Source organism: Cebidichthys violaceus, unplaced genomic scaffold (assembly GCF_023349555.1).
Source record: "Cebidichthys violaceus isolate CVI_PGR_0920_01 unplaced genomic scaffold, fCebVio1.0.p SCAF_10, whole genome shotgun sequence".
In the NCBI taxonomy this organism is placed as follows: domain Eukaryota; kingdom Metazoa; phylum Chordata; class Actinopteri; order Perciformes; family Stichaeidae; genus Cebidichthys; species Cebidichthys violaceus.
In genome coordinates, this window is record NW_027176263.1 from 8,223,863 (window position 1) to 8,237,819 (window position 13,957).

Genomic DNA, 13,957 nt, shown 5'->3' on the forward strand with positions numbered 1-13,957 from the left:
AAAGATGGATATTTGAGTGTCTACATTTGGACAAGTGGGCAAACTCCATCTGCTGATGAAAATCTTGTGATATGATCGAAAGCTCCAGAGCAGCTAGTAAATGGATCTTGAGGTGAGATTGTTTTGTCGACTGTGATATCTTTGTTTTTATTTTAGGTTTTGGAAAAACTACTGAGAACTTAAATTTTGCATTTGCTCATATTTGTCACAGAATTTATCATCACAAAATGATTCCAGAATACAGAATGCATTATTTACTTCATGTGTTGTTTTCTTTATTTGTAACATTAATGAGGGTCCCCCTCATCCCTAAAATACCGTTCCATATATGCACGACTGCACTCTGTTGTCATTATGTACAATGAGGCAAAATCCCACATCAGGTTGTTTTGTAGGAAATATAATTAACCACAATTCAAACATTTTTTTTACAGATTTACAACATTTTCAAAAAACTGAAGTCAGTGTGACTTGATGACATTTCATCCTCTCTACATTTTATTTTGAACAGCGACGCTGAAACAACAGCCAGACCTGTAGAACTATATATTTTCAAAAGGGGCTTTCAGCAGGTTTATCTTTGGTACATTAGCACATAGCAGAACAAAATAATTGGAAAAAGGCACTTAAACCAAACTAAATCCTGATTTGCTTTGGGGGGTTATTCGAAATGTTCTGAGAGAAAGTGGAGGAGCTTTTATTGAAGAAACCTGTAAATGGTGAGCATAAAAAGAAAAAAACAGGCAGAGGATTCAAGGAGAGTGGGATAAACAAACATCTCTGGTCATTTAATTTTGTCTCAGAAATGTGAGCGCACCTTCCTGAAGATATCAAAACATCTCTCAGGTAGAAAAAAAAAAACACAAGAACAAGCTAGATTGTTGCAGCACATCAAAAACAATGTTTGGGGTTTTTTTCATGAAGAGGCTGGCTCATGATGGTGGTGTGGCCGGCACAAAACATGCTCACAAGAATAGAGGTTAATGGATGGAAGGCACCACACCAACCGCAGGCCCTGGGAAAAAAACTGGGAAAAATGTTGTGTGCTCAGAGGAGCTAATCCAACAGTCTTTCTGTCCATGTCAGAGTGGCTCTTAGTTCCCTGCAGGTCCCTTCACATCCAGAGACTGGTGGGCGGCCCCTGCCTGGAGGTTGCAAGATGACGGGTCGCAGTAACCATTGGGACCGGCTGCACCGGGAGGCCCAGGTACACCGGACTGTCCGGGAACGCCAGGAGGTCCCCTCTGCCCGTCCCGACCATCCTGGCCGTAGCCAGGTTTGCCTGGCTCACCTGTGATCACAGCATTCATTTTAGGATGCTAGTTGCTACACTTAAAAGATTGGTTCTCATTTTTAATATCTATTTTGTACAACAGTCCCGTGCCCTAAATGCAGCGAAACAGTTTTTGGTTATTGTAATAGACGGACTCAGAAAAGTGTACACTTTAACATCGAAAGGCTAGTTTAAAAGGCAAAAGTTACTCACCAGGAAGTCCGGGAGGTCCTGGCTGACCTTTAGGTCCTCGCGCAGTGGGCCCCCTGGAGCCTCTGTCTCCCATTTCACCTGTAACACGTATTACGTAATGAAGATATTTGTGTACAAACATGTCATTGTTTTATTTGATGCATGCCAATACATTCATTACCTTTGGGTCCTTTCGTTCCAATAGATCCCGATGGCCCTTTAAGTCCTGGAAGGCCTCTTGATCCACCCTGCCCAGGGAAACCATTGTCTCCCGGAGGACCAGGTTGCCCTGGAGGTCCAGGTTTTCCAGGTAAACCAGCTACGCCAGTCTCTGGCCTCCTTAAACTAGCAGCTAACTGGGCCAGCTGTTCTGTTGGAGCAGAAAGAAGACGATGAACCGGATGAACTTAAATAAATCAAAATGTGATGTAGTTCAACATATGCATAACTAGCTGCAAGACATTGAGTGTTTCCAAACAGTTGTAGCGGACAGTTATCAAGGGACCTTTTAATACATAACACTTTGTTATAAACCATGCGGTAGCATAAGTAAGCTCATCTCTGAAAGCCCCAAAGCAACTCTCATAGAGGAGATAGTCCAAAAGCTCTTGTACTTGAGTCAGAGTGAAGCAGAGCGAGGTGAAACTGTGGTCACGATATCCCTCGAGCTTCTCCTGTTTTTCAACCTCTTTCTGTAGAACCTCAGTAAATTGAGCAGAAAATAGATAATACTCTTTATCTCAGGCAATCAGCAACAGGAAATGTACGTTCATGGTGCAAAGGATCTAATATTAATCTCCTGTGGCTCCTTGCAGCATGGTATTCTGCTCTTGAGATTTTAGTTTTCTGGCTCCTGATGAAAATTCATGCAGCAGCTGCTTGACTGCTCTTTTTTATTTTTTTATATTTCCTTTCCAAGCAGACTCTTTGCATTGAGTGGAGGAGAGCTGGTCTGCTGAAGGTGAAATGAATTTTTCAGCACATCGGGTATAAAAAAATCATGAGTGTAGGAGATGAGTTGTGAAGACGTACAGTAAGAGCAACAGAATGAAGAGAACAGAGGTTGTGACTTCAGAGAAACATTTCTGAAGCGGGGGATCTTTCATCCATCACATTAACAGAGACTGAAGCTTATTTCATGTTTTGGTTATTAGGCCGTCCCTTTTTTGAACTTCAGAGTATTCAGCCGCCACCCAGATCAATGAGACAACGAAGGGGCGGCTCTATGTGTGGTTGTGTAATGAGGCATTCTGGGAAAGATTAAAGTCATAAAATGAGGCACAAGGGAATGATAAATGGGGTCAAAGGCCTATCAGGTCTTACCTTGCATGACTCGCATGCAAACTTGTTTGATGTGCTGATCACTTGGCTCTTTACCCTAGAGGGAAAAAAAGATAACTTAATAGATTTCATGACCGTGTCTAAAACATTTACTGTGTGTCAAAACTCCACAGTACTGTTACCAAGCAAAAACATCACTCTTCCTGTTTTACTGACCTGCTTCCACTACATTTGAAAGATTACTTTGATGGAGCTTATAAAATATGTTTTATTAAAACATCATTTTCAGAGCACCTTGATGCAATTTGATGTGTTAAAATATGAAGATAAAAGTGCAGGGATTTATAAACCTTTAAAAAAGAAAAAAAGGAAGAAAAACTTCAAAAAAACTAGCACCCCTTTATCCTCCTAAGAGTAGACCCTAACTAGTAATACGTTTTGAGAAGATGAGTAGGATAGAAGGAAGGTTTGAAAGTAAAACATGAAGTGACATACTTGTACAGGATGACACTTTTTTTTTTATAAGGATGGTGAAGTCATGTCCTGCCCTATTCTGCCTCTGATTGGCTAGTAGTACTTGTTGCCTTTGCTGCTGAGGTTCAGGTATGAGGAGTGAGATTGGTTAGGGTATAAACATCATGGTAAACCAATCAGAGGCAGAGTAGGGCGGGTCACGCTGTCGCCATCCTAGGAAAAGAAATGCTGCGTACAGGACAAAGGGAGGTTTAATTCAAAATTGTAAACAAAAAGATGGGAAAGAGGAGGGATACAACTCATAACACTATCGTGGCTTTGTGTAATTGCTGCCGATACACTGAATTCAGATTATCAAAACTCAGGATACATGATGAAAAAAGTTGTGGGGTTTCTTAGTAAATTGTGTACATCAGGAAAATCTGCTGATGGACATTTTTTGTTATTTAAAGCATGGCTGAAAACAAATGACATAACCCACCTGACCAGACTGTTTTGCACCTTCTATACAGAGTTACTGTGTAAAATGAATAAATCACAACTGAACAACGTGATACATACTGCCGTAGAGATATTGTAATTATACTCAAACACTTTAGTGTTTACTCTTGGACCTACCGCAGGGCCCTGGGACCCTCTGACTCCAGGTGGACCCCTGTTCCCCTGCATGCCCCTCGGTCCAGGTGTGCCAGGCGGCCCCTCGATTCCCGGCTGGCCTCGACTTCCCTCGGGACCTCTATTGCCAACTTCGCCGAGGTTACCGACCTTCACAGAAAGTGAGACCAGAGAAATGTTTCAAAGCTGCAGCACTTCCTCAATCAAAATACTGAGACACCAGGAATGATCTGTTTGAACTCACCTCTCCTTTAGATCCAGATTCTCCTGGCTCACCCTAGAACACCATTTATAAAACACGGAGAAAGGAAAGGACAGATGCACTCTGTTGAGATCCTCCTCTGTTATGAATAGTTCAAATAAGTTAAATTAATAGTGTTAGTGTTGGTGTCACAACTTACATGATCCCCTTTGTCTCCAGGGTTTCCCTCATCCCCTTGTGTTCCCTATGAAAACACAATCTGTAAATGATTTATGCAAAGCAAACCACTTTGTATTTAAATGCAGCATTACTGTTGAGAGTGAATTAACATTTAGTATGAGGGTTTCATACCTGTTCTCCTTTGGGTCCTCCCTCTCCACGTTCTCCCTGTATTAACCAAGACAAATGAGTTAACTTGCGAAATGATCATTAGTGTTGTGAATATTCTATTTGTCCACACTAGAGGGAGCTGATCAGATGCTTGTTGCTGAGCATTTCTCTCTCTCTTACTGTTAAAGACAATTGTCCTAAAGTTGAAAAGGTCTCTGGATGGGACTGTGCTGTTTTCTTACCCTCTCTCCCTTCACCCCGGGCAAGCCAGAAGGACCAGGGAGACCGGGAAGGCCAGGGTCACCTTTGGGTCCCTAAAAGGAATAAACATGCACATCTGATGAGTAGAAACATCTAAGCAGGTTTATATATAAGGTATGCCGAGATCACAACAGCCTTTAAAAGACAACATTATGCACTTTGCTCTTTATTTTTAAGCTATTTCACAAAGCATACCACCTGTTAACATGGCGGAAATTGCTGAAGTAGTTATAGTAAAATAACTATGATTTTGGGCATGTTTGTGTGCGCCATTGCCCCTTTGATCACTGAGCGACTGTCTGAGGAATGCCAGGAGAACAGAGAGCTCATTCAGCCCGCTGCTTACTAGTCTCCCCTTACTGTGAAAATAGACCTCATGTGAGATCCAGCCTCAGTCTAATCTCTGAGACATTCCAGTGAAACAACAGATACACTCTGAGGCGTCCCTCCTTCTTCAGCTCCATTTACTCAAAGTATCAAAAGTGCATGTATTATGGCTGCTCAGCCTTTTTTTTAATAAAAAAAATAGATGTGAGTTTAAATCAAAATCGATGAGTTAAAATCTAACTTTAATCTAATTGTGCTCTTCAACTCTTGTGCTTATTACTTACCCTGGCACCTGGCTTGCCAGCTGAACCTATAGGGCCTTGTTCTCCTACAGCTCCCTGGGAAGAAGAGAAAATAATAAGAAAATAAATGTTAAAATGAACATTTGCATAAAGTAAAAAAAGAGTAGAAATCCGGGCAGGAAAAATACTCACAGGTTCACCAATCGGTCCGATAGGTCCTAGCTCTCCCTGTTCTCCGCGCTCACCCTGAGGTGTGACAGTGAAATGACACAGTGACACAACGGAGGTGACAAGAATCACGTCAGTGTCTTAACATGTGAGGCTACTTACTGCTTTGCCGGCAGGTCCCATTGTTCCAGGGAGGCCTGCTTGACCAGCGTCTCCCTGTGCAGAAACAAACAAAGTTGCTTTCAGACTTTGTCAATTTAGAAAAACTCAATGGACGCTAGAAGCAACTGATAATATTTAATAATTGATGGAGCAAACAACCTTAAGGCCACTCAAGCCTTTTGGTCCAGGTGCACCAGGCAAACCCTAAAAAAGAGAGAGCATGTCAAAGAGATGCAAAAATTACAAGAACAATTTTTAGCAGGAAGTGTCATTTCTAAAAGAAAATGCAGCTCGCTGTAAGAAACACTGGAAGATAATGAAGGTTTAGAGGATACAAAATACATTTGGTTTGAGCTTTTGACCCAAACAAGCTTAAGGTGATAAACGTGATCTGGATATTTGAATTGGGTGATGACTTTTACGCTTACAAAAATCTTTCTTAATGCTGCTCGTGTTTGCCAACCTTTTCTCATTAGTGCTTTTCATTAGACTAATCACAGATTAGTGGGCTGGAAAAACTTTCCTTCATTTTTCTGCCAGAGGAAGACAGAGATTAGTGTCTCACAGCATAGCCTGCTGTATGTGTACCATATCACAGAGGGATGGAATTCAATAATATTTCTATTCAATTTCAATCTACAGAAACTTTACTGTATACTATAAAATATGAGATATAAATACATTGTGACATGTTACTGCAATACAGAAGTGGAAATGACAAGTATTGTACTGCAGCAGGCGTGGGCTATGGTGCTTTAAGCTGCTCCTGAGGAGTACACTCAGGTGCATCCAATCAGAGTCAGTCAGTTTGGGGTGAAAGGTCATACTCACTGGAAGCCCCTGAAGTCCGACCTCTCCAGGAACGCCTGACTTCCCAATGCCTCCCTGCAGGGAAACAGAGAGGGAAAGAATGAAGCTCCAAACAGCAAAAGACTTAATGGGAATAGATTTTAATATCATAAACTGTACCATTAAAACATACTAGTTTTAGTAATAAAGTAGCAGAAATATTTCTCTACCTTTGCTCCAGGCATCCCAGGAATACCCTCGCGACCGTCCACACCCGACAAGCCCTGGTGATAAAAAGCACAAACTGAAATGAGCTGTTTGTAGACAAATGTGTCCAAACATGTAAGCTTTATTTGTCATCATCGATCAGACACTCACAACTCCTCCCTTGGGACCTGGAACACCTGTGATTCCTCTCTGCCCTAGAATACCCTGAAAAACAAAGCAACAGTTCATTTAGTCAGTTTTTGTTAAACCTGTACAGACAAATTCCAGTGATTCCATGTTTATTTCTTCACCTCAAAAGGTCTATGTTATTAATGTGTCAACTTACCGTTTCACCTTTAGGCCCAAGCTCGCCCATCACGCCTCTCTGGCCATGATCCCCCTGAAATAATGCATTGAATCACACGCTACTCAATCGTACTATATTTGTTGCCAAAATGTAAGCACGTGTATTGTTGGAGAAACTTACAGTTGCCCCTGCAACACCCTGGGGACCTGGATCTCCATCAAGACCTCGAGCTCCCTGCCAGAGAACAATATTAGTATTGGTATTATAATCTGTTTCGGTGATTTCAATAGATATCTAATATGGAATTCACCCCAAATTCACAAGTTATTTTGGAAGAAGCTGACATATATGAAAGGTGCTATGGGTTTAGAAATCATAGGAATATTTACCATTTCTCCCTTGGGGCCCATCATTCCCATGGCTCCACGAATTCCCTGAGGGCCCTGAAATAACAAACCAAAAAGGTGCCTCAGTGAGCAAAAGAAGGAGAACCTGACACAGAAAAAGAACAAACTGTAACTTCAAAGACTCTAATATCATATAATAAATGTGGTTTCTAACCATTGGTCCTTGAGATCCGACCTCTCCAAGACTTCCCTGGTCTCCCTCCTCACCCTGAGTGAACGAAAGAGAAAGAACATTAGCAGAAAAGCAGCATGAAGTCAATCAGAGTAAACACTGAACAGCAAATTTAACTTCATTATATAAGTGAAGAATTTAAACGGAGGCTGCTCCTACTGTATATCAACTTAGTGTTAATTAGAAAATTAGGGAGCCTTCCTTGAATATGTTAAATACCCATCTTTTTTAATGACTCTTTTTTAATGAATTGCACGGGGGGCAAAAGCAAAGAAATTAAATTCAAATTATCGCTCTCCTGCTTTGCTAATTACAAATAATTGATATGCTGACTCTGTGGTGGACCTGAGGAGGCATATCCATTTCGGTGGATATGGGGCTTTGGTGTGAGGCTCCATGCGCACTTTTTCTATGGTTAAAAAGGCAATTTCTTCATTTAATTATGTGTATTAGAAAGACATGTAAATAAAACATAGTTGATAATCAAAATTACACAACAAACAGAAATGATTGAATGGAAATGGGTTGCATTTGTTTACATTATGAAATGATGATCCTGCTCGACTGTCTGATCTTAAAAAAATCTCCAAAGAGTGAAAGATGAAAGTCTGAGTCAGCCAGACTGTTGAACTAGTCATAGAATAGGCTCAGGAATCTTCCTGTATTGTCATACATTTTATAACATTGTTATATATCTAATTTAGAATTAAAAGGTTTGTTTCAAATACAAAATAGAGCACTGCATGTTTGTAACTGGGTCACACAATCACATTTCTACCAGGGTGCAATCTTACTTATATTTTAATATTCTTCTTTAATGTTATGACTTTATACATTTTCAACCCCGGCACAACATCTGGTTACTCTGTTGTGTGCTGTAAACATCTTTATATTTGTGCGTGGAAAACAGGCAGAAGGTGCCTCACATGAAACTTTCAGTGAAGGAGAAAATCATTCTTGGGTTCGCGGCGCAGCCTGACAGTAAATCATATCCTGGCATGGGGTGATAAAGGGAGATAGGCCCAGACTCATTTCCATTTATATAGTGCATAGACACATTACAGGGAGAAGCTAGTTGTGCTTGAACATCATTTCAAATGAATCATCCTCCATGCATTGCAAGGAGTCAGAGGCATTACACACAGGCATGTATCACTTCCTCTTGAAATAGAGCAGCGCAAATAATACTTGTCTCAAAGATGCAAAGAATCCCTTTTTCACATTTAAGTCATGCATCATTTTTCTCTGATGTGGAGCGTTGTGTCATGTGTGACAGTTGTGGAGGAAAATTTATATTTTCAAGTAACTATTTATGCAGTTTTATGTGCGTATAAATTTAAACTGTTGATGTTAAAAACATGTCATATGATTAGAAATACTTGGTTTTGGATTTATGAACAAGAATGACATATGTTACCTTGTGCCCTTGTTTCCCAGGTTCTCCCGCTTCACCTTTTACACCTTTGTGACCCTTGAAACATACAGAGAATAAAAACAGCATTGATTAAAAACATTATATTTTCGGGCACTAACGGGATTTTAGTGCAAAACAAAAACTTAATCTGCGCTTCTCACCTTCATGCCAGGAAGGCCAGGATGTCCCGAGGTCCCAGGTGGACAAGCGTTTGGACACTAAACAACAACATAAAAGTCAGAAAATGTTACTGACAATTTATGAAAAGTAAAATGTCATTCATTATCAACAGAAAAAAAGAAGCTTTACCAGGTCAGCACTGCCTTGCATTCCAGCTGCACCCTGAAATTGAGAAAAAGTGGACACTTTTATAATGTGATTTATCAACATCAGGATGGATCTAAAGAGCTTGTAAATCACCAGATCAAAGGTCATGTGCAATGGTGGTGTCGCCAACAAGGCTAAATTAATTTCTTGTCTGCAACATGCTTCCGTCCCGTGAGAAATATACTAAAGTCAAATGTAATCATTTGCAAATCTGTGTCACTTACTCTGGCCCCCGTTGGTCCACGGGGTCCCTGTGGCCCTCTCACACCTATGGACCCCTGCAGAAGGACATAAAATGGGTCAAAAACTACACAAAGAGAATAGATGCATTGCATTAGGAGTCCTGGCATGGACATTGCTCTTCTTTGCTTTACTGTGAATCATACACTCTAGTTAGGATTGTCAAGAGTTAACTTCTAGATCACAATGACACATTATACTACAAATCTTTTAGGCCAAGTCAACACGCTTGATGCAAGCTTTTTTGTCATTAGAATGTTTATGCTTTTTTCGTGTTTTCCAAAATAAAATATTGTTTGGATCAGTGCCCTCTATGGTGAAATGCATTCAGTATTTTAAGAAACATCCATAAAACAAATAATACATTTTTTTCAGTTTCCCTTTCTTACACAAATGTACCTCAACCAGATTTGAATCAGTAAGATTGAGCGTGCTTTCAAGTCTGCAAATACCTTTTAGTTAGCTCACTTGTTACATGTGCAAATACTCATTCAGGAGAATTTCAAGTTACTATTTTTACTTAAAAAGTCCATGTTTCATGTATAGTAGAGAGTGATGCTGATTTAAATGTACTATGAGACATTAGGAGCTAAACCCAGATTGCAACCCTGACATTATATCTAAAATCACTGCTTTGAAATCCAATGTAAGCTGATGTGGACTTATGAAATAAAAAATAAGAAATAAATGTTTAAATGCTAGCTAGTAAAATACAGTAGTTTTTGATTGATTATATAATCAGTATATATGTCTGTTTGTATGTATATTTGTATATGTTTTTTTATAGAGCCGTGTTTTCAGCTCAATTTATTGACACTACAGTAGGTACCGCTGTACAGTACAGATACATTGTATTTATATGAATCAACTCATGATCTGTAGATAGCTTTCTGGTGAAAGTGGCTTCACCTGCATTCAGTATTTTTCACTGCAGCTTGGAGCAACTTTCACTTTTTCGCTACCATGGCCGACACATGAAGATAAACAGGTCTGTTCTGTCACTGGCTAATGGTAGCTTTCCACCACCTCAGTGCTCATGTTGGTAGTATTTGATGCTGCAGTGTATTTTCTAGTAACAGCCCATTCCTCGGTCTCTACTCACAAGTACTCCAACTTTTCCCACTTCACCCAGAAGTCCTCCAGGCCCGGGTGGTCCCTGTTCAAAGGAACATGTCAGGTATTCAGTATTCACACATTTTTGACAAAGACCACCAAAATGTAATGTAAACTGTAGTAATCGTTGTGTAGCATAAATGACTTACGGGGGGTCCATCAGGCCCAACACCCTGAAGAGAGACATATACAGTGTGACATATACTGTGTGATGTATATAATATGGTGTACACGAGACAAGACAGATATAAACAATAAAATGTAGACAGCTTCTAGATTATGTGATTTCCAGATAGTCCTGGTTGATCTGTCCTTGGATCGATAGGTCGAGAGAGGAACAGATACTCACAGTGGCTCCACGAGGTCCAGATTTTCCAGGTTCGCCCTAAAGAACAAAGACAAATACAAAACATAGAAGTAGAAATAACTACTGAAACACTGTGTTCAAGTAAAATTGAGCCGTGTGAGCATGCAGTTAGCATTCCTCCAGCTCGTCACATGACTGCGCCGGCCACACTTGACCCAGCAATGTTTAGCCTAATGAGGACCGATGTTGGGGCTTTGCTCCCCACGGAGATTACACAGAAGACTTGTAGGATTAAGTCTCATTTGTCATGAGGAATTGGTTTATGCACTGCGGCTCCTGCTGCTATGCCAAAAAGACTGGACAGCAGCTTGGCACCGTTTCACTGACAGTCTCTGAAGCAGGAAAGCAAAGGCTCATTAGTCACTCACTTTCTGTCCGGGGGGACCGTCGGGCCCAGCTTCTCCAACAGGGCCGGTCAAACCCTGCAGAGGAGAGACATCATGCTTAACTAATGCATCATAAAAAAAAAACCTTAGAGCACTTCAGCAACTATTTATTTTCACCTTACATTTGAAAATAATTCAACAGGCAATACTTATTTCCCCATCTGTCAATATTTGAAAATCCAGCATCAGATGTCCATGTCTTACATCATCATACCATAATCATACTCCAGTGGGAGGAGTCCTACGTATTCATAAGTGGGATTAACTAGACTATAACCCCCTCCTCTAAAGTGGTTCAATATATACTGCATGCAGCTCCACGTTCATCAGTCACATTTAAATCAAAGCTCTGTTTTCGAGCACGTCATGACGCCCACAGGAGCAACTTCACAGACACACAGAAAAAGTCGGCAAAGGGGCAGAGGGCAAAACTCTCAGACTGCAAACCAAGCAGAGAGCAACATTCCTCTGGCTCATTTCAAACAAGCGCACTGAAAGGAATCATTCCACACCGTTTTGAGGATTCTCGACAGCAGATACTAACAGCGGCCAGCCAACAAAGCTGCTATTGTTCTCATAATTCTGGTAGATGTATCAAGGCATAACACAGCAACAATGGATCATAATGCATAAAACAACTGCAACATATTGCATTCTAAAACTCATACTTTAACAACCTAAGCCTTTAAGGTGAACTAAAAATCACCTACAGCCCCTCTTTGTCAGTCTACATCAGCACCAGTATTGTGTTTGGATGTTTTTCTAACCCTCCTTTAAACTCTAGGGAGCCAAGTTAATTACACACGGTTCCTGCTTTACCTTCTTAATAAAAAAGAAATTTGAATTTGTTCATCCTGTTTAAAAATTCCTCACATTTTTGCACACATTCCCCAACATCCCATGCTGAATGTGAACTCCCATTGGTCACTCTGCAAGACTAAAAAGTCTAAACATGATCTTTGATGGTGGGAGGATCACAATTTGTAGTTCCACCCCCTTGCAGACTTGTGGAGCGCATGTTGATCTTTGTTGTGGACATAATGCAGATGTACTGTATGAAATATGTATGTATTATACTATATGAGACAAAGAGTACTCACGTCATTTCCAGGAATTCCAGGTAATCCCGAAGAGCCGGGTTTACCTGCATCTCCATCAGGTCCCTGAAAAAGTACATACACACATATTCAGTGAAAAGCCATACCATAAAAAGCAATGCATCATTTTATTTTCGTATTAAATGTCATAATTACATGAAGTCCCTCCTCGCCATCTTCTCCCCTTTCCCCCTGAAATGAAAGAGATTAAATGCTTTAAGGTGAGCCGATTTTATTATTTGCTACGTGATATGGATAATGTTACAGAACTTACAGCAATGCCATCAATTCCTGGGACACCTGCAGGTCCAGGAGGGCCAGCAGGTCCTTGGCTCCTCTGAATAACAAAATAATAACAATAATATTAATAAAATCAGAAAATGTTAGCTTTCAAAAAAGGCCCTACCAACTTGTGCCATTTCTTATACTGACACTATGAAAAAATGAGAACAGGTGTATCGGCTTATTGTACGTTGAGACTCTCTGGGACACATTGGCATTGCTTATAGAGGTGATTTGTGATTGCAGAATACATCAGCATTCTGTAGCACTTTGCAAAAACATTTAAAAAGGACACTGCAGACAATAGACTCATCCTTGACTTTTTTTTCAAGGCAGTTGGCCAATACATTTACTGGATGAAACAGCCTCATCATCTCGCCAAAATGTGTCATGTTATTTGTCACCAGAAGAACACTCACCTGCACCTCTGTCACATCAGTCTATAGAGACAAATAGAGACACCAGAGAGAGAGAGATAGAAAGAGAGAGGGAGAGAGAGAGAGAAACATAATAAGTCTTACTTGAGCGGAGCAGATAAGGACAAGCTGCAGAAGCAGACCCAAAAGTGACCCTCTAACGCTGGGGGCCCGAGCCATGATCTCCCCGTGGGCAGGAAAGGTAAACGTTGTAGTCCTTTCTCTGGGATTTGTTGGGTTGAAGGAGCCCCCGACAAAACAAGCCAACTGAATCGGCTTCAGCTATCTAGACCGTCCGAGGTCCCATAGCCATCAGGGGGCTCATGTATATTCATACAATGTTTGGTTACAAGAAGGGATTGGAGGGTTTGCAGACGGGGCACCGCGGGGAGGGGCTTCAATGCAAACACCACCAATAGGCAGGGTCAGCGGGTCATTCAACCTCTGCTAATGATTTTATTCCAACTATGTTTTAGATGAGTCAAATGTAAGTTTTCACTGTAGTCATCAAAAATATCTCGTGAGGCCGGCTATGTGGGCAAGTGAAGCAAAGTTCAAAGACACAAAACAACAGTATCGCTTTTACGCACACAATTTGCGTGTTGCTTGAATTTATTTCCCCTCTCCATTACCAGCAATTGGGGTCATCCCGCTAAACCAATATGCTACTTAAAGCTCCGACACCTCAAACTACAAACTCCATTATTATTCATCGTGTTATTTAAATTTTTTTTCTTACCAATGTCCTGGCTGGGAGGTCATGACAAGCCTCTGCCCGGGCTCGCGTCACGTCGCAGTGAATCAGCATTGACTGGAGTTCAAACTTGATAAATACATGAAGGAAAATAACACATTAGCACAATATGATCATGACAGATGTACAATTCACCTAATCCTGGAACGAGT

General features: G+C 40.7%; 1 protein-coding gene across 1 annotated transcript; it reads right to left on the bottom strand.

The window, feature by feature from the left end:
- Window positions 1-283: 283 nt before the first annotated feature.
- col9a1b (collagen, type IX, alpha 1b) lies at window positions 284-13,346 on the bottom strand. Its single transcript, XM_068717887.1, has 32 exons — window positions 13,157-13,346; window positions 12,628-12,690; window positions 12,510-12,545; window positions 12,357-12,419; window positions 11,239-11,292; window positions 10,853-10,888; window positions 10,653-10,676; window positions 10,493-10,546; window positions 9,375-9,428; window positions 9,133-9,165; window positions 8,985-9,041; window positions 8,827-8,880; window positions 7,392-7,445; window positions 7,220-7,273; window positions 7,011-7,064; window positions 6,870-6,923; window positions 6,695-6,748; window positions 6,547-6,600; window positions 6,359-6,412; window positions 5,687-5,731; window positions 5,528-5,581; window positions 5,390-5,443; window positions 5,240-5,293; window positions 4,610-4,681; window positions 4,389-4,424; window positions 4,237-4,281; window positions 4,080-4,112; window positions 3,839-3,985; window positions 2,789-2,843; window positions 1,647-1,835; window positions 1,487-1,564; window positions 284-1,291 (listed from the first exon to the last, which is right to left on the bottom strand). The coding sequence occupies exons 1-32, from the start codon at window positions 13,229-13,231 to the stop codon at window positions 1,095-1,097; spliced, it is 2,040 nt and encodes a 679-aa protein (XP_068573988.1). The 5' UTR covers window positions 13,232-13,346; the 3' UTR covers window positions 284-1,094.
- Between the last annotated feature and the right edge of the window lie 611 nt (window positions 13,347-13,957).

Bases quoted from the DNA above. Each gene is read 5' to 3' on its own strand.
- col9a1b (XM_068717887.1), bottom strand. From the start codon at position 13,231: ATGGCTCGGGCCCCCAGCGTTAGAGGGTCACTTTTGGGTCTGCTTCTG. The intron at 12,420-12,509 runs GTAATTATGACA...GTACTTTTTCAG, and splicing joins ATGGCGAGGAGGGACTTCAT to GGACCTGATGGAGATGCAGG. The intron at 10,889-11,238 runs GTGAGTGACTAA...TTTGTTCTTTAG, and splicing joins ACGGTCCCCCCGGACAGAAA to GGCGAACCTGGAAAATCTGG.